This window comes from Triplophysa dalaica, chromosome 18 (assembly GCF_015846415.1).
Source record: "Triplophysa dalaica isolate WHDGS20190420 chromosome 18, ASM1584641v1, whole genome shotgun sequence".
Taxonomy (NCBI): Eukaryota; Metazoa; Chordata; class Actinopteri; order Cypriniformes; family Nemacheilidae; genus Triplophysa; species Triplophysa dalaica.
The window spans coordinates 6,850,082-6,877,449 of record NC_079559.1 but is presented as its reverse complement, the minus strand read 5'-3'; the positions used below and the strand labels follow the sequence as shown (position 1 = coordinate 6,877,449).

Here is a 27,368-nt window from a genome sequence, read left to right as displayed (position 1 = left end):
ATTAGGACAAAGTGGCTGACATAATAACTTCCACTGACCTGGAGGTCTTAAGACTGACAGGATTAGAAACTGAAGGTTGGGGAGGTAGAGGTTTACCACCTAGACAATGTAACGGTCCTTTGAGGAATTTCTTGAAAAATCACTACATCACAAATTTGTTGAAAGAAGAAAATCCTTAAATCACAAAAAAGGAGTGACAAAAAAAAACTAACTTTGAAGTATCTTGATCAACCTCAGCATTTGCCCAGCATTCGATGTGTATCTAGGACAGAAACAAAACACATGAAGGCTGTAAAAGACTTCTCAAACTAACTCTCAATCCTCCAATTGAAAAATAAAAACAAGCCTCTAAAAACAGCTATGAAAGCTTCACAGTATGTTAAGAAAATAGGTGCTTTATTTATACTCTCCAGAATTTGACGGGAGAGAAAAAGAAGATAATAAACTGAAGTCATTGTTACAATGATTGAATTACAAAATAAAACGAGAACAAAAAGAGCTGCGAAGAGAATTATCCAGATCTGTACCGACTATCTAAATCTATCTGAGAATTACAAGGGCTTTATTTTTCAACACAAGGGATCTACAGCAATGTCAGGAGTTAGAAAGTTGCTGTGGTTCTTTGACTTCCTCTTTTAACAATCGCACAAGTCTGTCAAAACTAATGCTTAGAGAAAACTTTCAATAGAAGTTATATATAAGTTAAACTGATAAACAGAGTGACAGTGAGCAAGATTGAGACATTACAGGACAGACAGCATGTTTTCAAAGCAAGACCTCATCTAGCAGGGCTCTGACTGATAAGAAAGAAATGGTAGGATGAATAAGACTAGAGTCATAAAGTATTACTGCATCCATAGCACAAACCATGTGGCGGCCTCAGCCCACACCCCTTCCAGCAACCAGACGCACTAAGCCCAGCTAGCCCTACACAGTGGCTGGCTAACAGCTTCAGACAGGCGTGGGATCAGTTTTGTATCCAAGCAGGATCTGCCTCCAGTGCTGCCAGGTCAGGCAGACAAACAAGGGCTATAGCCAGGAAACAGCCCCTGATCCCCCACCCTCATCCACCAGCCCCAGGGTCTACCATCTCATGGTAATCCCCGTTATTTTACTCCAGCATCACACAAACACCACAGTTGCACAACTCCTGTAAAGTCTTAAGTGAAGTATCACAATGTTTATGTGTTCACAAACATGCACACAAACTCTCGGCCTGTTATTCATTAATGTATGTGCCAGCCAAAAAATTTGAATTCTTTCGCGAATTACTCACCCTCAAGTTTTTCCACACCTGAAAAATGTTGAACACACAAAGAAAGATATTTTGGAAAAATGTTAGCAAAAGAGGTTTTAAAAAAATGCTTGTCTAAGGAGCCCCAGAACAGTTCTGCTGTGGTCTTCTTTTGTGTTAAACAGCACAAAAAATATAAAACAAAATTTCTATGGTAGTCAATAGTACTCCAAAATCTAAGTTGCTTACATTTTTCAAAATATCTTTCTTTGTGTGCAACCAAAAAAAGAAATGTATACAGGTTTGAAACAACTTATGGAAGAATAATTTATGATAGAATTGTCATTTTATCGATGGACTATCCCTTTTATTTGCACCAACATCCTTTCATTAGACAAAAAATGTAATTGATGTTTATAGCTGCACAGCTGTGTTATTCCATAGTTTTGATGAGTTCATCATTAAAATGTGGCAAAAATTAAGAAGTAAGTGTTTCTGTTCTGTTGAATGGTAGTGTGTAAGCTTCATTTAAAAACGAAAAAAATTCATTGCATTGGATGATACAATTTTAAACAAAGAGGCCAAATGAATAACATCCTTTTGCTTGCAAAGTGTGCTACCATTCTTTAAAGGAACGAAATCTAATTTTGTCATCACTTTCCCACCTCTTCACTGTGATTTATTTCCTATTCATTGTAATTGCACATAAAAAAAAATGACAGCAAACTTCACAATTTATTTTACAATCAAAAATAAAGTTGTATGGGTGTGGCAGAATTTCCATTTTTTGTTAACTATCACTTTAAAATGTATTCCATTTGGTTTAATATTCTTTTAGTGCAACAATATTAATATTTTTATGTTCAAATACATACCACAGTATACACTAGTTTAACACTATTTACTCTAAGTACAGTCACACAACTCATCTCATATTTTACCCCAACTCTATATAATAACCTTTTCGATGTTAGAAGACATATTTTTGGTATTAAGCCTGAGATCTGTAATTCTATCAAGTCAGAGCGGGCAAAGAGAGAGATCTGAAGGAAGAGGAGTTAGTGCGAGAGGGAGTGGGAGAGGGAGAGAGAGAGAGAGAGAGAGAGAGAAAGAGAGAGAGAGAGAGAATTGCTGAGTAAACACTTGGAAATCATTCATTAGCACACTGGCTCCAGGCAGGGTTATGGGTTCGAGAGGGGGGTGCATGAGAAAAAGAGAGAGAGAATGAAAGAATGAGAGGGAACGAAAGAGTGCAAAGGGAACGAGAGAAAGCGCTGCCCCTTTTCTTACCCAAGCTCATCAAGTACGGGCCAGGGCTCCTGAAAACAGCAGGATTAGTGGAGGGCTGGAGTTCGGTCATGTCGGCTCAGCCCACATCACTCCTGTACTGCACGCTACGCTGCTTCGCTAAAGCATTTCAACACGGTTCTCACAGAAACATGCACACAGACACAAACCATATAGATACTTTATAGCACGCTCTAAAAAGCATGCATTAGATAGGTCACTGATATACATTCTTAAAGTAAAAATCAACACATTTTTTCAATTACATATTTCTACTTAATTCCCTCTTGTACGACTGCATTTCAAGGATATGTGGATATAAGTAACATGCACTTATGGTTATAATCTTCTATTAGCACAAAGACAGGTCACCATTACAAGTTTACCTCTAATCTACACGTTTTGGTCAAACTCTACATGCTTTGCTTGATTTTATCACTAAACTCCTAATGACAGCTCTTATTGATTCTGACCCTTAGGGCCTGCGCTCATGCAGGAAGAGAATTCACTTTCACTGGCACAAATGTAGCTGCATCCTGACTTAAACCATTTTTCACTCCTTTTTTAATTAAGCCATTCTTTTTGCTTTTCAGCAATAGTAAAAATAAGCCAACACTGTTAAAAATGATTTGTTGCTTTTTGTTGGTGCAACTTAATACAAAAAGTTACCTGGTCGCCTTATAATTTCTAGGTAATTTCATCTTAAAAGTATTAGTTGATTCAATTAATTTGATGCAAATATATTGTGTTGACTAACACCCCATCCTAACCAAACGCGATGCAATGAAATTCCTGAGATAAGCAATTTGTCTTATCATACAGAACGTGAAAAAGGGGCATGACGCAAAATCAATCACAAAACACAACCAATCAGAACAGTTTTTCTCTGTCCACGCACACTGTCGCGCTGCAGCCGAAGAGTGCTCATAGAAAGATAGGCCCTGTTCTGATGACTACAGTGATGCCTCACGGGATGCTATAATTTCAGAATCTAAAAGTGTGTTATCAATTTGCGACGTCGCAAAAATACAAACAGTCGTTGCGGTCACGAACTTTTAGGACAAAACCTCTGATTAACATTGAAAAGATACCTTTTATCGCAGCGTGACATATAATAACACAATAAAATGCATAAGAACACGATATAATTGTAAATTTTGTCCACACTGTATGCATCGCGATCAGTGTTGGGTAAGTTACTCAAAAAAATAATTAAATACTAGTTACTTATTACATATTCAATAGTGTAATTCGATTACTGTACAAATTACTCCTTCCAAAAGATATTTGATTACTTATTAATACTTTCTATATACTACATCAACCTTGATTAGAATTGATTCAAGGCTAGACATAAAACGGCTCGTTAAATTCATTCAAATAAATAATAAACAACTACATACATTATTCTTATTAACTTATTCTTATTAACTGAGCAAATTATACAAATGTGAGAATTATACATTAAATCACACATTTTAAAGATAAATCATAATTTTGATGTCATTTCCACTATTGAATATATTACACAGTATTTAGCCCAACTACATCACAAGTAACTGTAATTAAATACAGAAAAAATAAGAGTAATCCCTTACTTTACTTTTTCAAGGGAAAAGTAATTAAATTACAGTAATTAATTACATAGTAATTAGTAACACCCAACACTGGTCACGATGCAACAAACCCATTAGAACAATCCATGTGTTATACTAATTAAAGATTTTAAGTCAACCATTTTTTTTCCAGTGAATAATATTATCAATGGCATTTGAGAAATTCATATGTAACTTCCGGTCTGTGCTTTTATGCTTTAGATTTTGTCATGGTGGGATCTCATCAATGCAGTTGCACATATTTCACTTAAATGAAATGACAGCCTAGACAAAGATATTACTCTTAACTAACTCTGTAAAAGTTAACCACATAAATGCCAGAACCTGTCAAACAGGAATTTCTGTCAACAAGCTATTTACATATAGCAGGGATCCATCAGTGGTCCCTCATTTTGTTAATCCACTGGGTGTTACATAGAATATCTATTTGGACAGAGTAAGCCTCAGGATGACCACATCATAGCTGATGGGAAGAACCAGTGTGACTAATGGACAAATAGACATAAACTGTCTATATATAATTCCTGTATGTTCATTGCACATTTACAACCCACCGGAAAAACGGGAAAACGTAAAAAATGAACCAGCAAAATGTAAGATAGTTTACTCTCTTTTGTTGGAGGTTTAGGTTTGTTGATGTTGAGAAGACTACTGCCCTGAGTGGGAAGTGTCCTGAGCAGGCCAGAGATTCTTTGTGTGTTAGGTGGCCCAGACTGCAGACCGACTATCTGTCTATAAGAGAAAGGGGGGTTTGAGAAAGCGGGCGTGTGAAGGATTTTGAAGCACTGCGGAAAATTGAAATTAGGCACATAAAACTCCAGAAGAATGTATGATTCTTTTTTATTGTAAAATAATCCAAAAACAAATAATGTCACTAAAATAATGGGTTTATAATTTAATTTTATGAGAGAGAATGAAAAAAAAACAGATAGTTACAGATAGCCATGGTATACAGCAAATTAAGCAAACATACTCCATTTTCTAGGGGTACCCACACAGTAAAATCGCCAGTGTTAAAAAAGGTAACATTAACACACACAGTGTATATATAATTCACATTCACAAAGTGAGTTAATTTGACCTTTTTTAACACTGGCGATTTTGCTGTGCACCAATCTAATTCAGTGGAAAAAATTTAGCAAGTGATGCAGGAGAGGCCACAGGGCCATGAGAGGCGAACCAGAGGAAACCACAAAGAGACAAGAGCCTTATTCTCATTCCAGATTTATCTTTCAACAGACACTTCTCCTTGACTTTACCAGTTTATTCCCCGAAAAAAATCCAATAAGTACGTTTTCGATTTGGGTTCTGTTGAACTATTAAAAACTTGAATTTTATTACAAGCTTTCAAAAAAACATGCAAACACTTCACCAGCCCGAAAGTCTGGCATGAGTACTAGCATTGAATAGTGATGAGAGATGGAGCCTCAGTATCTCAACCCTTCATTACATCAGGAGAAAAAAAAGAGAGAATGGACAGTGAGAGATAGCACGAGAATGGCACGACAACATAACATACACATCTCCCTACATTCTGTTCACACTCATAAACTGGTCCACACAACTCAGCTTTTATCTTCATGACATTTCATTAAAGCAGAAAGGTCAGATGCAAACAGGTTTCTGATGAGTTCCTCACCTTCTATGCTCCACCCACTATTCATCCAGTAACCCACACACATACTTTTCCTGAAACCATCTACACCATCTACACCTAACACATGCCATTGAGTGCTTAGATGTTATAGGAATTACACTATTCAACTATTCACTATTTTTCACCTCTGCCTGGTCCCAGCTCCATCTACACTGCATGGATTTAAGTGTATAGCACTTGTTTACAAAAGGAGGATTCCCATTCATGTATTTAAAAAGTCCCATCACAGAGTCACATTACAGGGATTGAATAGGCGGTAAAGTGGTCTAAACCTGTGCTGTATAGGTGAGAGAAGTCCTGGATTATTTACCCACCCATATAAGGATTACAGACCATTTTAACCTGTCCATTAGTCCATTAGTATTGGGCTGTCTTAGACAGACAGGCTACTCTACAGACATAACCCACTTCTGTTACTCTCATTCTCTTTTTTGACGTAAACTCTAATCCATACCTCCAGAAGCCAGAGTCGGATGACTGAATTTGAAATCCTGCTTCCTCTCTTTCTTCTTATGGCTTACTCTCTTTTTATCTTTATCATTCTGACCCTCAGCCAGGCAAAGATAGGTGAGATCTTGTCCCAAAGAGTCTGGAAACACAAAAACCTTAAAAAGCATTTGTCAAATATAACTATATGTTATCAAAGTGATAGTGCACATTGTACTTTTATACAGCCTATATTTAGCAATATAGAATATATTTTTATAAGAAACGTTTGTCATTAAAATAAGCAACAAGACAATGTTGACAAGTAGACAAAACACACGAAAAGCAATCAGATATACTATTTTAACATGTCCAAAAGCAACATGGCCCCCTGCTGGACAATTTATTAAATGCAGAAAATGCCTTCAGAAACGGTAACATTCCAGCAAAGAAAATCACTCTCGAGTTAGTTAAAAATAGTAAAAAAAAATAAGCAAATTTTACAATAAATGATACATGTTTGTCTAAAGTATATTATTTTTAAAGTATATTTATTTTTTATTGAAAGCTTCCATTTCATTACAAATAACATTTGGCGTGGTGTCTCCACAACACTCACTCTTCATCATTGCAATGGGAGATAATGTTTCTCTGCACATTAGTTTTCCTTTAGTTTAAAGTATGAAATGCACCCAACAATGACACTTCAATTTCCTGTGATGTCACTCACACCTGCACACATTTAACCAGTCAAGTCTACACTTTATTTCGGGTGAATTTAGATAATCATCATTATCATACGACTGCACGGTGATGCTCTCTGACAGTGAAACGGATGAATCTGACACGAGTTCGCCTCAATGACGATAGTCCATCCCTGCCGGTTGTCATGGTTACACGGAAAGCTATCAATTAGGAAGCGGAACATGTTTCGCTGCTGTATAATCTCCCCTGCGCGAAAATGTAAGAGAGAATGAGGGTAAATATGAACAGTTCCCTACAGGTAGGCTAATGGATACTTTCAGTCCCGCAACTAAACATTTATCCATATAATAAAGTGAGCAGCAATACTGCCCATTTAATGAGATTTTTAAAAGTAAGAGTTCATTTTGCTTTACAAATTTGATCCAAAAGAGACATCGGAAGAACGATCACGTGCCATCAAATGAAAAAAGCTGTTTAAAAATTATAACATATCAATCCATAGGCCTACTCTACCGAACCACGTTATCACGACATTTGTATTCCTAACAAAGTGTAGCTAGGATACTTAACATCCCCAAGGAATCACCCAGTCTTTAAAACCCTCTTCCATTACAAAGAACCCTTTTGTGTAAAAGATAGATTTTCTGAATGTTAAAAGTTCTTTATGGAACCACGGTATAATAGAAACTTTAAGTTATATTTTTAAAGTGGAGAAAATTTTGACATATATTAATAAATATTTAACAGCAAACATCAACTTAAGTCAAAAGGTCCAAACTCCCGTAATATGAGCCCGACTTTTATTGCATTTAACAATTTTCTTATTGCAAGACTGCATTATTTTTCCCAGATTTGACAATCTGACAAGATCAACGGAGTGCATCTACGTGAGCAGATCTATAACGCACTCCCACGCGCCTCTGAGCGTTCATTCAGCACCACAGCAACTGAACAGCGACCGCGGCGCGCATGCCAATAACGGAGACGCGCACTGTTTATTCAAACGTTCAGGATGAAAGTGGACAGATGAAGCTGTTTTATTCAAAGTTCAGCGGTCTATTCAATTTCATTCGGATGCTTTTCTTGTCCATGCGGATTATTTATGCTTACGGAAGGTTTACGCTATAACGTAACGCAACGTCAGATGTGATGTGATCGAAAGCAACATTCCACAGGCGTACGACACTTTTCGGGGTTCCTCCTCTGCCGTAAATCATGCGATACTTTGAGAGTGTTTCTTGTACGGAAAGGACAAAAATCGAGGAAAAAACGGAGGATCGCGAGCATCTCTCGTCGAGGAGAGAGGTCTGCCACACCTGACTGTTTCTGCTCTGCCTCCGGTTGTGAGATGAAAACTCGGACCAGAAAGAAACGGATAAAAGGGCACAGAGCTGCAAAAGGACATGTGGATTTAACAGAGAAGATATACAATTAAAGTGGGGCCCAAAACAACCCTTAGCGGGTGACAATCACAACCTTGGGAATGCCAAAGATCAAGAAAAGGTCTTGCAACCTGTGGAGATCTATAGCCGTTGGTTTAGAGTAGCATGACAGTGATTTGATTTGTTATAAATCTTTTTTTTCCACTTAAATGTATTTATTGTGAGAAATATCTGTATTGAGCGCCTGAACTCTGGATCAGATACAGGACAATAAAAGCACACCCCTACTTGCTGGTTACCCCAATTCTGACCCTATACAGTCATGGGCTGCCTTCAGAGTATCGCCTGTAAGCCACGCATTAAGCGTGAGAACATTGTCGTTTATGACCTTTCAGCTACAATTGACCATTGCCCGACAGTAATCGAGGAAAACTCACCCATAGTGCTCCGCTACAAAACGCCATACTTCAAGGCCTCCGCCCGGGTAGTGATGCCCCCAATCCCTCGTAATGAAACTTGGGTGGTGGGTTGGATTCAAGCGTGCACTCAAATGGAGTTCTACAACACTTACGGAGACCTTGGCATGTAAGTTTGTCTTCTTTGCTTTACTACAATCATCCTATGTACAATACATTTTCCACCGATAAGCAGGTTGACAAATTTAAGGACCCAAAAACGAAAATGATTGCATCATGAACTCACCCTCATGGCAATTCCTGTATGACTTACGTTTATCTGCAGAATACAAAAGGAGATACTTTGAAAAACGTTGGTAACCAAACAACCTTGAACCCCATTGACTTCCTTTGTGTGGACACAAAACCAGAGACATTTCTCAAACTATCTTATTTTGTGCTACGCAGAAGAACTACTCATAAGTTTTCAACCACATAAGGATGAATAAATCAAGACAGATTTTTATTTTCCTTAAGGTAAACTGACTGTGTGTCTGTAGGAATCGTGTCTGAATCAACAAAGGATAAGTTCAGTGCAATGCAACAGTAATTTATATTCAGTGTGTCTTCGCATACATCAGCTCACTGCCTGAGGGGTTGAGTGTTTGCACCTTCACCATTCACTGCTCTTTCATTCAGACTCCCACAAATGAGTTTCACAGATTGTCAGTGGATCAGACCAGCGCTAGTAGATAAAAACTGAACAGATGCTCTGAAACACGAACGTGGTTGCACTAAACACAGACAGCATTGGAGGGGAACACGCTTAATGCCTTATCGGCAAAGGAAGACAGAGCATTCTCACACACACCCACAATCCCTGTGACGTGTGATGTGGGCCCTTCTAATGCTGCCGGGGGGCCTGTCTGTGTGGAGGTGCGGACATGTGTGTGGGGGTGTGTATCACTGACTGCGCGACTGCTCGCGTTGAGCTGTCTGTGAGACAGATGGTACCGTAACGAAATGCCAGAGCTGGGTTATACCTAACAACACCCATATACATTAATGTCCTCTCACACTGAGTCATTTTACACTGCCAGCTGGGACCTTGCTAATGAATGTCATTACCACTACTCCTTCAGTTACATGTGCAGCAAAACCAACGCATTAATTTGTTAACCTCTGAACTTTCATCTTTGCAGGTCAAGCTGGGAGTTGCCCGAGTTAAGAGAGGGACTCGTGAAAGCCATCAGCGACTCGGACGGCGTAAGCTACCCATGGTACGGAAACACTACGGAAACGGTGACCCTCTCCGGACCCACATCCAAGCCTTCGCGCTTCATAGTTAGCATGAATGACAACTTCTATCCTAGTGTAACGTGGGCCGTACCTGTGAGCGAGAGCAACGTGCCTTTGTTAACACGGATCAAACGGGATCAGAGCTTCACCACTTGGCTGGTGGCTCTAAACATGGCCACACAGGAGAAGATCCTTCTCCAAACAGTTAAGTGGAGGATGAAGGTGGACATCGCAGTTGACCCCACCAAGCCGCTGGGCTCCCGAGCGAGACTCATTGGACGGCTGCATCAGGACCAACCCAAGGTGTTGACCCACATGGAGCCCATCCCAACTAACGCTCTGGGCAACCCAAACGCCAATGATGCCCAAGTGTTGATGTGGAGACCCAAGCGAGGCCCACCGTTGGTAGTCATCCCATCTAAGTAGCAGGTGATGAGAAAACAAGCTAAACCAGGAGCAGTAGACATCTGTAAATCAATGACAATTCACAAGTAAATTTGCCTTAATCCACACTGATGCCTTTAAATAGATACTTGTTTTCTAAATTGTCTTTGAGACACTAAACTCTGATATGTCCATATGCCTTAAAACCTCTTTGGACTCTTTAAAGAACTAAAGAGAAAAACCAGTCTTATATGCCTAAAGGCTGTTGATATTAGGATATTATAGAGCAGAGTTTCTCATTCAATTTCTAAAGCCCCCAAAAACTCTTGCAACATCTACAAAGATCTGGATTAAACAGCATGTTTAAAGATTTTTTTGATTCATTCAACCCAATACAATCAGGATAGTAAATTGCTTACCACCCTGCCATTTTTTAAGGTTTTATTAATATACTGCAAAACACATTTTAATACAATGTAACCAAATGTTTCCATTGCAGTCAAATACACTTAAATCATACTTCACCCAAAAATGATAATTCTGTCATCATTTACTTGCCATCAGATCCAAACCAGATATTTGGAACAATATCAGACAGTATGGGAAATAAATACTATGAGAGTCAATGGGGCATGCGACCTGACATTCTTCTAAATATCTTCCCGTGTGTTCATCAATACAAAGAAACGTATACAGGTTTGGATCTGAGGGCAAGTAAATGATGACAGAATTTTCATTTTTGAGTGAAGTATCCCTTTAAGTCAATGTGTTAATACAACTGATCTGTCCAATCGATTTCGATCTCAGGACTAACTATAAAATATGCCAAAGAAACTTTAAACTTTAAAAAACAATTATCGGAAAATGTGTTTCACTGAATCACATATATGTTTCACATTTAAGTATTTTAAAAGTAAATTGTAATATTAAATTTTCTCCAGATTAATGTTTATGTAGGTAGGATTTGTTCAATTGCAGTCTTAAAAATAACGGTGCTGAAAAAGGTTCTTACCAGAGATCCCATAAAACAACCATTTTTGGTTCCTTCTTATATTGCTAAATAAATCATTTATTTAGTACATATTTATAAAGAACCTTTATGCACGACATAACTATTCGGTAAATATATTTGTGATTGTTAAAGGTTATTTATGGAACCAAACAAGCAATAATGGTTCTTCTATGGCATTGTTTAGCACCTTTATTTTTAAAAGTGTAGTGAGACCTCTGAAATGTGAAGTGCAGGGGGGTCTGTACCGTTATTCAGCTTCAATAATTCAGTATCTTTAACTGATTTGAGCTTTGACTCAGTGAGGTTTTAACTGCTAACGCCAGAAAAACATTCTCGTGTGAAACAAAAGGCTCCTGTTCCCTACAAAAGGAACATTTGGACTACACAGGAGCGGTCTCAGAAAGCGGCAAGCTACACATGCTAATTAAAGATACACGCTATCAAAAAATGGAAATAGTACAAAATTAAGAATGTGCAAATTTTTTAATTACCCTGAAACTGTGATTCCAGTTTAACTCAAAGTCGACGATTAAAAAGTCCCACCTTTGCATAAGGAGACCGAAGCTCCTACCACTGTATCAGTTTGTTATTTATAATAGCAGGGAAAAAAACATATATTAGGTCCACCAATAACAACCTGGATTTGCATACCGCTGCAGTGTTTGCAACCTGGAAGCCTAAAGACTCCTGAGGCCTGAAGGTCTATGCATAACTCCAAAACATGAAGCTTTGGTGGAAATGTCTGGAGCTACAAAATCCCAGTCCTGCACATGTGGGAACGAAGGCAAAAAGTAAGATTTCCACTATTTTTAACTCCCAGGAGAAAACCGTCCAGACCTTCCTCCTGATATCATACACAAAGGCCTTTATTCACATTCAAAAGCACAAAAAACACTCACCTGTTTTTCTTCAAAGGACCTCTCCTCTTCTGCCTCTCCAGTAACCAACACCGACACAAACTAAGCTGAAGTGACTTCTTGATTATACAAAATATAAAACTGTCAGCTGACTTTGAGCATTAAAGTCACTGCATTTGTACAAGCTGAAATTATAATGCCATACGGGACGTGCTGACAAAAACCGCATAACAGCATATACTAAAGGACTGGAATGTACGAACTGACCGAATAAATGCCAGACCAACTTGATGTAGGTACAGAACAATCCTTTTGCCTTTTTAATCACTTTTTCAAGCTGTGCTTGCATGCATTGTTTTAACAGTATTCACATCTGGAAAATGGCAAACTTTTTCTTTAAAGTTTTGTGCTGCCCTGGTGAAAATGTGTGTATTGTTTGAGAAAAAAAAAGAATTTTTTACACAACTCCTGGATTTAATATTACTCATCACCAGCAACTAATACAGAGTCATACATAGTGCAAAATAGCCTAAAAAGCAAATCCTTGCATATATAACGGATTACATCAAGTATCATTTATTGCCTGGTGACAGAGGTAATTTGTTCAATAAAGTGTAATCACGGCAGTGGAGAAGGTCCACAAACTGACTTCCTAGCATCATTTTCATCATCATTATTAATCACAAATATATGAAATGTTTACATCATATTCACAAAATGCCCATCATCACACCATCCTTCACCTCTCTCCCTGCACAAACCTAACCCAGTTAATAAAAATAACATTAAAATCTTTTTCAGGACTGAAGCGGTTTGATTTGATAAATGAAAAATACAGTGAAAAGCAATCACCCCATCAGAAACCTGAAATTCACAAGTTTTGGCGAGATTCAAGTTTAATTTGTGGCAAATTACTGCAGGCCACTGCAGCAATCCAAAAGCAGCCATCACCCCTTATGGATGAATGAATATAAAACCACTGATCACGAACGTAAACTGGCAAAGTCGTGCGCTTCAGTTCCCGGAAAGTCATGATTGTCCGATAGTCTTAATTCCTCAAAAACATTGACAGAAATTGGCACATTACGAAACCGTTTTGTTCAACATACTGACGTTATTAGCGTATATGAATACTTCTCACGTTAAACTCAACAGTGTTATCGGGCTCTCAGATTGTCTCAGATCAGCACTGCACAGCAGCGGCCCAGCCTGTTAATCCAACCTTGTATCAATCTGTTTTTCTCCTCTCAACGCCTCCTCTTCTGCGTCCTTCCACTCATTTTATCCTTTTGTTCTGCTCCACTTTCACCTCATCTCTCGTCCACTTTCTCTTCACGCTCTGCTTGGGTTGGCCACCGGCTTGCCCTCGTAACCATAGAGAAACGTTGCCGCTATCACCAATGCCGCGCCCATGAAAAACACACTGCACAGGGAAAAACATTTTTAGTTTAATACAGATCAACTCCGACAATTTCATCTCTAAATTCGGCACAGGAACAAAACATTGCCCAGTTTGTGTTACCTGGTTGGTTCAAAGTCCTCGAGCAAGAAATATGAAATGAATGTGGAAAGAATGATGGAGAGTGATGTAGCAAAGCCTTTCAGTATGTTGTCAGCATATTTGATAACAGCAGCTATCACCAGCCCTCCAAGAGCCTAAGGAGATAAAATACATTTGATTCATAATGTTGCATTTTAATAAGTTGCAGGCAGAATAACTTGGAACAGCTTCCTGTTATTCTTACAGGAAGCATGTTAAGAGCTAAAACTGGTTTGTGAGTCTGAAAAGCATTTAGAGTCACCTGCAGCGCGACAACAATCCAGGTGACCATATTGTAGCCCTGGAACATGCCATGTTCTTGGACTCTGGCACCATCATAGGCAAACATCCCGAACAACCCAAACACCAGCCCAAACATGCCTGCACAAAGGAGACATAGAGGGCATGTAGTTATAGTATATATACAATGCAAATACCAAAGATCTCCAATACATAAAGCCAAATGTGTGAAAAGTACAAAAATTGCGTTGTCACAGTCAAGCCCTTACAGAAACAGTTCACCCAAAAATAAAAATTCTGTCTTCACTTACTCAGCCTCAAATTGTTCCAAATTACAATAGATTTCTGATGAACACAGAGAAAGATATTTGGAAGAATGCTTGTAACCAAACAGTTCTTGGCAAACTTTGACTACCTTAGTAGGAAGAATTGCTTTATAAATGTCTTTGTTCTATTGAACACAAAAGAAGATATTTTGAAGAATGTAGGAAAGCAAACCGTTCTAAGGCACCATTGACTACCATTATTATTTTTCCTTCTATTGTAGTTAATGATCTGTTTGGTCACAAGTATTTTTTCAAATATCTTTCAGTGTTCATCTGATGTAATAGCTGTCACATAAACTAGTTAAGTCATTCTGATGGCAATGCATCATATATGTATGTTTATACTGGTTTACAGAGCAACAGGGTGGCTTATTTTGGCTCAGTTCACAAAGATGAACAGAAGTTCACATTAGGAGGTGAATCGCTACAGACGCTCAATTCACACTTTCCAAGTTAAAAATAAACTTGACACTGAGACGCCACATGGCAAGAGAACACACTGGAAAAAATGACTCCAGCATTAAAATGTAATCTGCGAATATTGCGGGCAAGGATGCTTAAATGATTTACCTGTGGGTGGATATTGGTTTGACTGAATGAAACCAATGAAATGAAATGTCCAAAAAATATTTTGCATTTATCCTATAAAGATGTGATGGTGTTGTTTTGTTGACAGGTTAGTTTTTAAAACCTTTGCGATTTGAAGTGTTAAAAAGCTCTGACTCAATCGGATAATTGACATTTTCAAAATAAGGGAAAACTCTCAACCAGCTCAATTTTTCACTTTAGTTTCAGTCGTGCTCAGAGGGGGCAAAATGGTGGGTGAGGGCTTGGGAATGTGAAAAACACAAGGTAGTTCTGATTTGACTATGTCTTCATTGCATTCAACCTGTGCTTTATATAAAAAAAATCAAATGAACATTTTATGGAGAATCTGTAAACGCCTTTTTGTATAATAATGGTTAAGTAGGAAAGTCAAAGTCAGTAAATAACAAAAATTACCAAAGTTATCTACATGGATGGTAAAAACTAAGGCAATTTCAGAATCCAATACAATAAACTTAAAAGTCCCATTGAACTTGAAGTTGCGATCGTTTTTACTTCAGTATTTTGTAACGTTTCCAAGTGAAATGTAATTTTTAATGAGAAAAATAGTGGGGTGGCTTTCGTCTTTCTCTGCAATTTATTGGATGTATAAAAACAGCTGTTGCATGTAGAAATGGAACTGGCAGCAGTCTAACAGCTGAAGGGGAAGTGTCAACAGATGCTCCGCCCAAGCCGTCTAACAGAAGTCATTTAAAATGGATGGTCATTACAGAAAAAGTACATTTTCAGATTTTAACTAAATATTATGCACAAATAAAAATAAAAAAGACCCACATTGATAAACTATTTACAAAAAACGCTGCAATATTTCTTGAAAAAATAGGCAGTCATTTTTTATTTCACTGGGACTTTAAATTCAGAAAAATGAAGGACGAAAATTTACTTCACAAACATACTGACCCAGCTGGATGTTCCGAACCCAGACACTTTGTTTGGTTTCCTTGAGGATCTTTTCAAAATAAACTCCAGCAAAGCCACTGGAGCAACAGGCCACCAGTACGGCCACCAGTCCAACGAACTGTGACCCCGCAGTCAGCTGCTCTTTCTGAGGATCCGATGGCGAGTCAGTAGGCCACTGTCACAACAAGACACCACAAGGTCAGCCAATCATTTTAACAACTGCAATTTTTATGTAGTGGAAGACTTATTGCTTTAGTGTGGGGGTCCCCAGGTTCGGTCCTGTCGATGTCCTGCAGAGTTTAGCTCCAACCCTAATCAAACACCCCTGTAGCAGCTAATAGAGATCTTACTAGGCACATCAGAAACTTGCAGGCAGGTTGAGGTAGGTTGAAGCTAAACTCTGTAGGACATCGTGCCTCCAGGAATACGTTTGGAGACCCCAGCTTCAGTGGATTCTCATTCAGCTTTACCTGTACAAATGCAACCCCAGCCATAAGAATTAGCAGAGACAGCCACTGGTACACCCCCAGTCGGCGACCCAGCATGGTCACTGAGAAAAGGGCTGTGGTGAGGATCTTCAACTGATATGTCACCTAAAAGTTCATTAGGGAGAAAAAGAGGGTTGGATTGTTAAGGTGAATCAGTAAAGATAAAAAGACTTGGATGATGATTTAGGATGATGGACAGATGAATGGCGACTCACCTGGTACGTAGCAGCATCAAGGTTAGACAGTGCTGCATAAAGCAGGTTATTCTGCAGTGTGTAGATGCCTGAAGGAATCGCCAGCTTTAATGTTTCTATAGGCTTGTGGAGAATCTCCTGTCTTAGTACGCTGCTCAGTGCTCGGCCGCTGAAACCTGCCCAACACAAACATACGTATTATCCAGAAATAAATAATCAGATTCAAAGCCATTGTAATGAACCACACACAGACTACTTGCTGACTTTCTGCACATCAACCAAAAATTGCATGTTGTCTGCATCAACTGAATACAATTACAAATTATTGGATTTGCCGAAGTTTATCACGTGCAAATATTTGAAAAATATTCAGTTTTTTTTTAAATAAACGTTTGGCTTTTAACTGTTTGATCGCGTTTCATAACGTTTATCGATTTGGCTTGTGTGCTTTTGGTTAAACAGCATCAAAAAACTTTCATCCTGGCTAAGTAGGAAATTCTTGGCCAGATTACACTGAAAACCCCCAAAAGTCAAATGACTGGCAACACTAGATCTTTCCAATTTTACTCAACCATTTGTTACAGTATTCTGTCATTTCCTATTGAATGGAGTGAATTACTAAGAAGAAAATGATCTGAGATCATCTAGGTGGTTTAGTTATAAAAGCGGAGCTCTATAAAACAAGGTATTTTCCTCTCTGTTTACTGAATGCATGGTTTAATTACAGAAATACCTCGCTGAACTTCACACCTCGTTCCCTATAATCTCTCTGTCACCCACTGAACACGGTGAGTGATAGAGACAGCATCTTGACATGCTGTGGTTTGTTAAAAGGAGACAAAATGATCTTAAGCAACCAGAGCAAAAGCAAATTTGCATTACGTTGAAGGTGTAGTTCATGAAATGAAAATTAATTTATTCAACTTCATTCTATTCCAAACCTGTACTTTCTTCTGCAGAACACAAAAGATGTTTTAAAAAATGTTGGTGGCCATACAATTGTGACCCCATTGACTTCTATTGTATGGACACAGAACTACAGAGACATTTCTTAAAATATCTTCACTTGTGTTACACAGAGGAAAGAGCCATCAAAAGAGATATGAATTTGTATTTGTGGGTGTACTGTACCTTTAAGCACCCTGCTTAAAAACCATAGAAACCACCAAAGAAATTCTACCAGATATAATAGTATAGTCTTAATGGGAATTGTTTCAATGGGAACTGTAATGGTATCGGTGTGTCTCTATTGGTGATGGTACAGCTTTCCTATTGCGCAGTGGTTAGACCATGGCGCTAGCAACCTCAAGATCATGAGTTCGATCCCAGGGGATGGCACATAATCAGATACAATGTATAGTATGATGCAATGCAAGTCGCTTTGGATAAAAGCATATGCCAAATGCATAAATGTAACTATAATGTAATGAGTTGATGGGATGTTACCTGGAGGATGGGAACCAACAGAACATAGTAAAGCTTAAAACACAACACACAAAGGAATTTTGTGTTGGGATATTAACTGCTGATGGTTCATAATGTTGCACAGAAACCGGTTTGAGGACTGATAAAGGCGAGTAGCTTTGTTCAAGGTAAACATACTGTGCTCTTTGAAGACAAGTCCCACACAGGTGAGGATCTTGAGGAGCTCTGCCACCACCACAGCAGAGGAGGCCAGGTACCGCGGCCCATCGCCCTGTAGGGTCCGCGAGTAACGCATGGTCAGCACCAGAGAGGTGGTCTGGAAGACCAGGACCCCCAGAGAGAGATACTTCAGATTGGCGGATGCCATTTTCACAGTCTCTCGCAATGAGACCAGGACCGGTCTGTGATGACATAATGAAAGAGAAAAGGGCAAAGAGCATAAAGATGTTTAAAGACAATATTGTCTCAGCTCGATGGACTCTGTCAACATCAATGCCCAGAAAGTACACTTAAGCTTATGCACACATACACGTTTTAGCTTTCTTCACAAAGAAACCAAACATCAACCCTTAGGTTTTCTTAAATAGTGGCCACAGATTAGAAACTGAAATGAAGAATAAAAATACGAGTTTCAATGCGTTTAAATAGTTAACGTTGTATGTGCGTTCTCGAGTAACTTAAATGTAACGTTAACGTTAAATAGTACATACGTGATTATTTCCACACGTTAAAATGTCTACATATAAACACGTTATCTTAAACAAAACACTAGAATCTCAATCGAGTTATAGTTTTACGTAGACTCACCCTCTCTGAAGATTATTGAGGAGATCCCGGAAGAGGTGAAGTTGCAGTTCGAGAATACGTTGAAGACAAACATAAACTTCTGGCCGCCCAAAAAACCTCAAAGATCCATGTTTACAGCTAAGGTACCGGCACAAAATTCCCGCGAATGTATGACGTTAAATAAACAGTTGAGTCGTGTCTTATTTTGACAGCAAAGCGCTGGACTGAAAAAGCCGTCAGGAAAAACAGGTTTCCATAATACAAGGCTTTTGTCAATCTCAAGTTTTTCTTCATTCATCAAGTAAAAAAAACCTGACCGTCCAGTGTGCTGTAACGTACAATATCCTTATCTTTAACAGTCTTGCAGTACTTCCTAGTGTCCTGTTGTTTCTTTGCTCATTGCGCCTCGTTGTCGCCACCTGTTGACCGGCGGACAGAACGATACCGGTTTGCCTCACAGTTCTTTTATTTCTTTCATTTGAATAAATTGACATTGCATTTTTATTCAGTGTTAACTGTTCAAATAACTATATTATATTGTTATTATTATATACCATGTTCATGAATTGTGTAAACTATGTCAAAATGATGAATAAGGATTTGGGTGAATGTAAAGAGCAGTGTTCTGCCATTAACTGCACAGAAGGTATGAATAAACTTTCAGGTAATAATAATAAACTTTATCAATGTGTGTAAGCAGCAAGAAAAAGATTCATTTAGCCACATACAATTTTAAAGCTCTTCCTTTATTGTTGTGTTTCATTACTCTTGTGATCATCAATTTGTTTGTTTCCAATACACAGACTTTTGTTCTTTAAATCAGATTTTCATCTACGAAATACTAAAATGAAACAATCACTTCGTTCTAGAATATTTTATGATATATTTGGTGAACAGAAAAAGCAGATACAATAAAACAAACAATCGAAATTATATACAGCACATATATAAAATAGCTTTGCATAACATTTGGGTGAAACCACAACGGTCCAGAAGCTTTGCGATGATCTTTTGGTGGACGAACGTATTCGTTCACCTTGATTTCATTACACCAAAAATGATTCTGTTGAAGGGGCCATAAGTGCTACAAGAGGAACAATATGTGAGTCTGTTTTACATCGAATAATGGTATTTTAAGCCACATAATGAAGCCAATTGATTCCAAAATTCCTAACTTTGTTTACACAAGTGAGTGTAAAGTCCACTCTCTTAATATTGAACATATAATGTCACTGATGAAATCATTAAAACAAATACAGGAAGTTCATAAGACCTTATAAAGAGTATTTTATCATCTCTTACTAATGTATGCATGGCTTTCTATATACTACTTAGAGTGTTTATTTGGTGTTTGAGATAGAGGGGCATTATTGTGCATAACAAAGAAAAGTGTGATTGTACTAATCAGGCTTATAAAGCTTTGCTCAAATCATGAAATCACAAAAAGTGAAACAGAACATTTGAATTGTATAAAGTATTATTTGAACGGTCGCACAGACAGGCTGATTGTTTTACAAAGAGAATACATGAAACACAAAAAGAACCAGTTAAACTGCTCAGAATATTAATGTAACACAAAGCAGAATAACAAAAACATAGTAAACAATGATTAAAAATACATTTAAAAGGCACTGATAATATTTGTCTAAACTTTTCATTTTGCTGGAATTCCACTCGTCTGTAATATTTGTGGCCAAAAAATACTGCATACCATAAAGAATCGAAGTTGAACCCTACCATATTTACACACCTCATGTTACCTCTTTTAATCATTGGCAAGGCAGAAGATACAAAGTAACACAGACAATGAGAAACATAAAGTAACATTTTACAGACTATTTACACCACAGTTTAGCTCTGAACCACATATGAATGAGATGTATGTGGGCACAAATGTCGACCTCCTTTACTACACACATTCTTGCTTCCAATCTAAATGCGAAACAACAAAAGTACCACCATTCCATTCCATTCCATTTTCTACCGCTTATCCGAACTACCTCGGGTCACGGGGCAAAAGTATCACCAATTCCTTAAAAAACATTCCATCAGTACAAAAAAGGTGAACGATAGGAAAACACATGCAGCTGATGTCTTATATAAAAAGACAAATTGGTACCAATTTAGCATATCTGGCAAAAAGATTGCAGATTAAATGAGAAAATTTCCTTCAATACATAAAAGCTCCATGAAAAAAATCCCACGCTGGGACCGTTACCACAGATAACTTGGCAGCGTGATCGTCCATGTGTAACAGTGGATTTCAGAGTTTTTAAAAACATAGTTTTTCTCTGCTTAAAAGACAGGTTCTGTGTAACATCTGGTCCAATTTTAGGATCTTTTGGGTGATCAAAAATATGAGCTTGTGGAAATTTCTAAAATACAAACATCGCAGTCAACAAGCATAAAGATGAAGGGCAGAGAAAATACATGGAAGACTGATAGTTGGCCACTCCTTCGACACCTAGACAGAGAAATCAAAATGGCCGTGCAATTAAACTCCAAAGGTTAGAGTGCACCACTGAGGTTTGTGTTCTTACGCATACACGCTGCTGCGCTGTGACTGCTGTGACTGCGCCGGCTGCACAGGCTGCAACTGGGGCTGCAGCTGAGCCTGTTCGGGAATGTGTTTGTGGCAGGAAGAAGCCATTGAATGAGGGTTTCCTAGAGGGGTGGGGCTTGTGGTGACATCGGACCAGTCTGAATTGGAGTGTGGTGATGAAGAGGACCAGGGGTCAGGCGATTCGGGCGAAGGTGTGAGGTAAGGATGTTCACTGGGAGGGTGTGCGGGATGACCCGGGGTGGTTCCCTCGGAGCCAGCAGTGGCATAGCTGTGCTGGGACGGTGGGGTGGGATATTTATCCACAGGGCTCTGGCGTGGCTGATAGGACGCCACTTGTCGCGCCTGCCCCTCCGCCAACCCGTTTCCGCGAGGGAGGGTGTGGTTATGACCATGGGGGTGTTGAAGGGTGTGTGAGATGCCGTGCAGCATTCCTACGTCAGGAATGGGGTACATCAAACCCTGGTTGCAGTGCATGTGCTGGCCCGCTTGAACACGGGCCTGGCTCTGGTTCTGCCCTTGTGCTTGCATCTGCCCCTGTTGCGGCTGCTTGAGGAGGCTCTGCCCACCGCTCGTTGCCATCGACTGGAAGGTGACAATGGGCGGCAGCTGTTCTCGGTTCATGGTGACATTCATCGGGGTGAGCATGCCAGGGCTGTGGTGTTGCTGCTGCATGCCAGTGTGGCCCGTGCTCATCTGGTGGGACTGCATGAGACTAAACATGTGGGGGTTGTAAGGGTGTTTAGGCAGACCCCCCCAGCTCTGCTGCTGGCCCAGCATGTGACTGACAGGGGGCAGCATGGGCCTAACGGACGGGCTGCTCAGCAGCGGGGGAGAGTTTGCAGTGTTGGATGTGACGGCAGGCTCTCCGGAATACGAGTGGGGAGACTCCAGAGAATCCACAGGTGACATGGTGACTGAGCTTTCAGAGAGACCCCCGGCTGCTTTGTTGGCATTCCCCACAGGTCCGCCCACCGCCACCACAACCGGTCCATCTCCGCCAGCGGGCTTCTTACGCCTCTTGGCTTTCATTTCCTTCAGATCTTTGGCTGTCCCACCTGTAACGCCGCCTGCTTTGCCTCCACCCCGTCGATTCTTTTTGCCCTGCGGTCCAGGACGCATGCCAATGTATCCTGTTCCGTTCGGCCCGCAGACCATAGAGTGCCCTCCGCCGTTACCGATGTGATTTGGCCCGGAGTGTGGGCTGTGCACCAGGTTGTACTGGTCCAGGAGACGCACAATGTCGTGATGCATCCTCTCCTGGGCGGTATCACGTGGCAGGCGGTCGAGGTGGTCGGTGATGTCGCGGTTTGAATAGTGATCTAGCAGGACTTGAGCTGCTTCAAAGCTCCCTTCTCTGGCCGCAAGGAACAGGGGGGTCTCCTCCTACAGCACAGTACAGACAAAAGTGAACAAACAGCATACATTTATCAAATTACCAAACTTTATGATAACATGAATTTATTAATAAAAACAAATAATAACTTGAAAATATAACTTATACAAATAATATTATCTAACAAATAAAAAGTAAATAAAAACACCCAAATCAATAAATAGACACCCAAGCTCTAACCTTGTTGTCCTGCATGTCTCTGTTGGCTCCATTCTTCAGTAGCACCAGTGTGGCTTCAACATTATTGACAGCAGCTGCCCAATGCAAAGCCGACTTACCTGAGAAATACAGAGACCAACCGATAAGATTAAATAAGGCAGTTTAAACGTTAAAATGTTTTTGTTTTGTGAAATATTTGTGTTCATGTGTTTCTCACCATGGTCGTCCACAGCGTTGACATCTCCATGGCAGTGCACCAGCTCCTCTACCATGCCCTCCACTGCCACTCTGGCTGCCAGGATGAGTGGTGTGGTGCCATCATTCATGCGGGCATCAAGATCCGTGGCACGGTTACGGATAAGAATCTAAAAAAGGTTTACAGTGATGATTAAATTAAGTGTCAAAATGATTCCTTTATGTAATATTGTCAAGTTTTTCATGACCGTAGCAATTCCATTAAGAATGAAGTACAGCATTCCCTAACCTGGAAGACTCCCTGTGCGTCTGCCGCCACGGCCGCATGCAGAGGGGTACGGCCCATGTTATCGTGAGCGTTGGCATCGGCACCAGCGTCCAGCAGCCTCTTGGCAGCATCAGCGCGAGCATATCGTGCAGCGAGATGAAGGGCAGTCTCTCCGGTGCGGTCCGTCTGGGAATTGAGCGAAGCGCCCTGTCCGATGAGGTCGGTTATAACATTTGTGCCAGGCTCGTCTGCTCCGCTTTCCTCCTCCTCATCACCCAGCATGCTGCCACAATCAGAACTGCTGCCATTCCGCAATGATGCCAGCATGAGGGGAGTGAAACCATCTGAGACAGAGAGAGAAGACAGACTTGGCCAACCTTTCAAGAGAAATGTGTTCCTGTGGAATACTGGTGGCTCATGGGTTTGATTCACAGGAAATCGACTTCCTGATAAAATTAACTTTTAATAAATAATTAATACACTTCCAGTCACCTTCTCAAAGTATAAAGGAAATGGGAAGTTAAATTACCTGGTCCTTTGACATTGACGTCCAGGCTGTCCATATCTATGTCCGCCTGAGGCGGAGTGAGTGGGATGTCAGCAGCTTTGTGATGCTGCAGGGTCCATTCTCTTCTGTCCACCCCTCCATCCACTCCAACAGGAAGCAACGGCTTATCCTCCATCTGCGGAAAGGATGCGTTCAGTGTGATCATACATAATCTAGTAGTCTTTTTAGCCTTCACGTTACACGTTACATGATTTAAAAACAGTCCTTACCCCCTTTCAAAATTACAAGTGAAAGTTTTATTACTTACGGTTCCCTCTCTTACCCTGGGTTTCTCAGCTAGATGATCGTCCTCTGACCAGTGGTGGGTAGAGCTGCCATCCATCATCCCAATATCCTGTGGCTTCTGTATGTTCCTTAGAGAAGTGGAAGAAGAAGACAAAATGTAATCATTACAGATGCCACCAGACATTAAATACTGCCTAGGACTGAAAAGACTGAAACCATCAAAACAGCCGTTTAAGGGAATGGAAAAAACACTGAATGTTTTCAATAATATTGGTTAAATATTTGCAAAATCCACAGACAAACATGAAAGGTGACTAAAAAGCTGATTTAAAAAAAAAATGAAAAATGAGATTTCAGTCCAACAGCAACATTATTTACGAGATAAATGCACATGGTTCTGAAAAGAACAGAAAGCTGCCCCACTTACTTCATGCCAAAATCATCCTGGCCCACTGGTTCCCTACGTTTGCACTCCTTCTTTGGACTAAAGCCGTCAGGAAGCCATAAACTTCCATGCTTGCGTTTTCGCTTGGCAACCAATACACCCAATATCAGTATCAACAAGATGATAGCTGCTGCCACCGCAACCAAATACAGCAGAGGGGGCAGGGGATGAGGATCTTGTTGACCACCTAAGATGGAGCAATGTGGTTAACAAAGTTGAATATTAGACTGAATATCAGACCAAAGAATGCATTATGGTAGTATACGAACTGCTGACGGAGTGCAGGGGGTACGGCAGCTCCGATTTAAGATACTCGGCAGCTATGAAGGCTGCAGCCTGGTCTGCGCTGGAGATGCATTCGATTGAGTGCTGTGAACACTGACGATTGTCAATCTCCAGGAAAACCTTTGATCTAAAGCACACAGAGACATGTTCGGTTAATGATGATTTATTCGTAACATAACTTTGGAAAATAAGGTTCATGATGACATTTCCACAAGTGACAAACATACCCAAGAACCTCCTTCCCCAGCTCTCGTTTACCACGTTGCTTCATCGTGGAGACACCGTCTTGCTCGCCTTCTTCTTTTCCATAATACGGGTACACCATAGGTCTCTGCTGCTGGTCCATCTTTAGCCGCAAATTAGTGTGCAGGAGCATCCCCAAAGAGCGCAAGAAACCCCGAATGTCACCCAGCAACTCTTTGGGCTGCAGCAACACCACGATCACCAGCGTGCCGTCAGCCAGTTTGGGAGGAGTGTCTGTAGCGCAATCCAGTCCGTCCCAGCCACATGCTTCTGTGTTACAGCCCTGATTACAATGACCATTGCCGTAATGATCTGGACAGTATTTGTCATATCTGAGGGGAGAATTAGGGTAAAGAGAAAGACAGAACATGTGAGAGAGAGACAGCAACTATGAAATCTGAATAACTGTGCCGGCACCCTCCATGTATAATAATTCTGCCAAAAAATGTGTGAAAGGTTTTTCTTTTATCTAACTTAAAAACTAATGTCACTATTAATAACTAGTACTACTGTCAATTCACAGAATACTTCAGACACACATACTTGCAAGCGCTCCGTCCCGAAGAACATTCAAAGTTGTCAAAAAGGCAGCCGGCATTGTTACATTCCTGGTCACAGCGTCCATTATGGAAAAGATCCCAGCAGGGCACAGAGGCTGAGCAGTTCTTCCAGGGCTTTTCGAAAAGCAATGTACAGTCGCCTCCATCCCACTCGCACTCTGCCGTTTTACACTGTGGGTCACATACTTTGTCTCCAGCCCTTTGTTCACACTCCACGTATGGGCAGGTAGGGGTAGTTCTAGATAAAATCTGACAATCCGGCCCGCTGTATCCAGGCACACATCGACAGCTAAACTTGTTGGAATCACGTGGATCCGAATGCAGGTGCCTCCGTTACCACACACGCAGAGACTTTGCAAGATCTCGCATTGCGGCCCGGTAAAACCGTTTTTGCACTGGCATTGAGGGCGCCCCAGCGTCTCCATGCACCGTCCACCGTTCAGGCAACGGACATTGGCACAGGGGTAATCACCACAGTTGAAGCCAGTGAAACCCTGCAAGAGAGGAAGCAGCTGTTAGATGCCCGACACTGAATTAAGAGGTAAGATATATAACTAAAGAGTGGCTGGAAAAGTGAATCATTGAGTTAAGACTGTAGGGTTGGTGTCAATACAATTTCCACAAATATGGTGTACATTTTTTGCTGACCGCCTTCTTTAAGGATCTTTTAAGATCAGTGTTTAACTTCATACCTGATATATGCAGCCTCTGTCTTTAGGGCAGGCATGAGAATAAGAGAACATATAGCCGTAAGAAGAGGAAACAATTATACCCAAAGCAGAGCAAAGATCAGACAGCACAGCACATAAGAGAATGAAATATTCTCATTCACCTCTCCGAGAGCGATTAGTAAAAATTAGTGAGCAGCTTTTTTTATTTACTGTATAGAAATCAAGTTAATTCAGTGACTGGGAAAGAAGACAGGAAACATTTGAAGTACATGAAATATTTAAGCGCATACACACAAGTATAAATACTAAAACATCACTTACGGATTGGCATGTGCAGCTGTAGCCATGCACCGAACTCATGTTCATTGAACATCTGCCGTGGTGGTGACACGGCTTGGACTGGCAAAGATCCACCATTGACTCACAGTGTCGACCTTCAGGAGGATAAGGAATACATTTATGCAAACATTTTATTTTAAATATTCTCAAACAATACATTAAATGAAAAACCGAATATTGGCTTTTGAGTCTCACCGGTATAACCGAGACGGCAGCGGCACTGATAGTCATTGGCGAGTGGGACGCAGTCGATGGTGCCAGGGGGGTGGCACGGTCCGGACAGACACTCGTTTATGTCTCCCTCACAATGCTCTCCAGTAAAACCAGGTGGACAGGAGCAGGTGTACCGTCCCAAACCGTCCAAACACTGGCCGCCGTTCAGACAACGCGGACTGAATTCTTTGGCACACTCATCAACGTCTATTTCACACTGCAAACCTGCAGAACAAGTGTCATCAGATTAATTTTTTCATGACAGTAAGGTCCCAAGATCCATAAAATAATAGGCAGCCACTAGTTCCCACCTTTGGTGCCAGGAGGGCATGAGCAAGAGAAACGGTTGACCAGGTCAATGCAGGTGCCTCCATGGAGACAAGGATTTGATTGGCACTCGTTAACATCGTATTCACAGTTCACACCCTGATAACCTGATTTACACTGATAGACAAGTAGAGATATTTGGATATTATAAGACA

At 40.3% G+C, this 27,368-nt stretch overlaps 3 protein-coding genes across 3 annotated transcripts in view; 1 reads left to right on the top strand and 2 right to left on the bottom strand.

Annotated features, from left to right (window-relative positions):
* The first annotated feature begins 7,851 nt into the window (after nucleotides 1–7,851).
* Nucleotides 7,852–12,404, top strand: fam78bb (family with sequence similarity 78 member Bb). Its single transcript, XM_056729611.1, has 2 exons — nucleotides 7,852–8,892; nucleotides 9,905–12,404. Exons 1-2 carry the CDS (start codon nucleotides 8,630–8,632, stop codon nucleotides 10,425–10,427), a joined length of 786 nt encoding a protein of 261 aa, XP_056585589.1. The 5' UTR covers nucleotides 7,852–8,629; the 3' UTR covers nucleotides 10,428–12,404.
* A 141-nt stretch (nucleotides 12,405–12,545) lies between these two features.
* Nucleotides 12,546–19,155, bottom strand: slc35a3a (solute carrier family 35 member A3a). Its single transcript, XM_056729610.1, has 8 exons — nucleotides 18,781–19,155; nucleotides 18,151–18,374; nucleotides 16,570–16,724; nucleotides 16,337–16,459; nucleotides 15,867–16,041; nucleotides 14,057–14,175; nucleotides 13,777–13,910; nucleotides 12,546–13,677 (listed from the first exon to the last, which is right to left on the bottom strand). The coding sequence occupies exons 2-8, from the start codon at nucleotides 18,338–18,340 to the stop codon at nucleotides 13,587–13,589; spliced, it is 987 nt and encodes a 328-aa protein (XP_056585588.1). The 5' UTR covers nucleotides 18,341–18,374; nucleotides 18,781–19,155; the 3' UTR covers nucleotides 12,546–13,586.
* Nucleotides 19,156–19,486: 331 nt separating this feature from the next.
* The window catches only part of notch2 (notch receptor 2), a 39,880-nt gene continuing 31,998 nt past the window's right edge, over nucleotides 19,487–27,368 (bottom strand). The window contains 14 exon segments of the mRNA XM_056772524.1: nucleotides 19,487–22,705; nucleotides 22,896–22,993; nucleotides 23,092–23,239; nucleotides 23,359–23,681; nucleotides 23,867–24,020; nucleotides 24,168–24,258; nucleotides 24,558–24,762; nucleotides 24,845–24,987; nucleotides 25,088–25,435; nucleotides 25,647–25,978; nucleotides 25,981–26,157; nucleotides 26,656–26,768; nucleotides 26,869–27,111; nucleotides 27,198–27,330. Of these exon segments, the coding sequence (XP_056628502.1) occupies nucleotides 21,296–22,705; nucleotides 22,896–22,993; nucleotides 23,092–23,239; nucleotides 23,359–23,681; nucleotides 23,867–24,020; nucleotides 24,168–24,258; nucleotides 24,558–24,762; nucleotides 24,845–24,987; nucleotides 25,088–25,435; nucleotides 25,647–25,978; nucleotides 25,981–26,157; nucleotides 26,656–26,768; nucleotides 26,869–27,111; nucleotides 27,198–27,330 (3,918 nt within the window). The 3' untranslated portion in view covers nucleotides 19,487–21,295.

Excerpts from the sequence above, each read along its gene's own strand:
- fam78bb (XM_056729611.1), top strand. The coding sequence starts at position 8,630 with ATGGGCTGCCTTCAGAGTATCGCCTGTAAGCCACGCATTAAGCGTGAG. Across the intron at positions 8,893-9,904 it reads ACTTACGGAGACCTTGGCAT|GTCAAGCTGGGAGTTGCCCG; the intron begins GTAAGTTTGTCT and ends TCATCTTTGCAG.
- slc35a3a (XM_056729610.1), bottom strand. The coding sequence starts at position 18,340 with ATGGCATCCGCCAATCTGAAGTATCTCTCTCTGGGGGTCCTGGTCTTC. Across the intron at positions 16,725-18,150 it reads ACTTGTCTTCAAAGAGCACA|GTTTCAGCGGCCGAGCACTG; the intron begins GTATGTTTACCT and ends TGTGTTGGGCAG. Across the intron at positions 13,678-13,776 it reads GAGGACTTTGAACCAACCAG|TGTGTTTTTCATGGGCGCGG; the intron begins GTAACACAAACT and ends TTCCCTGTGCAG.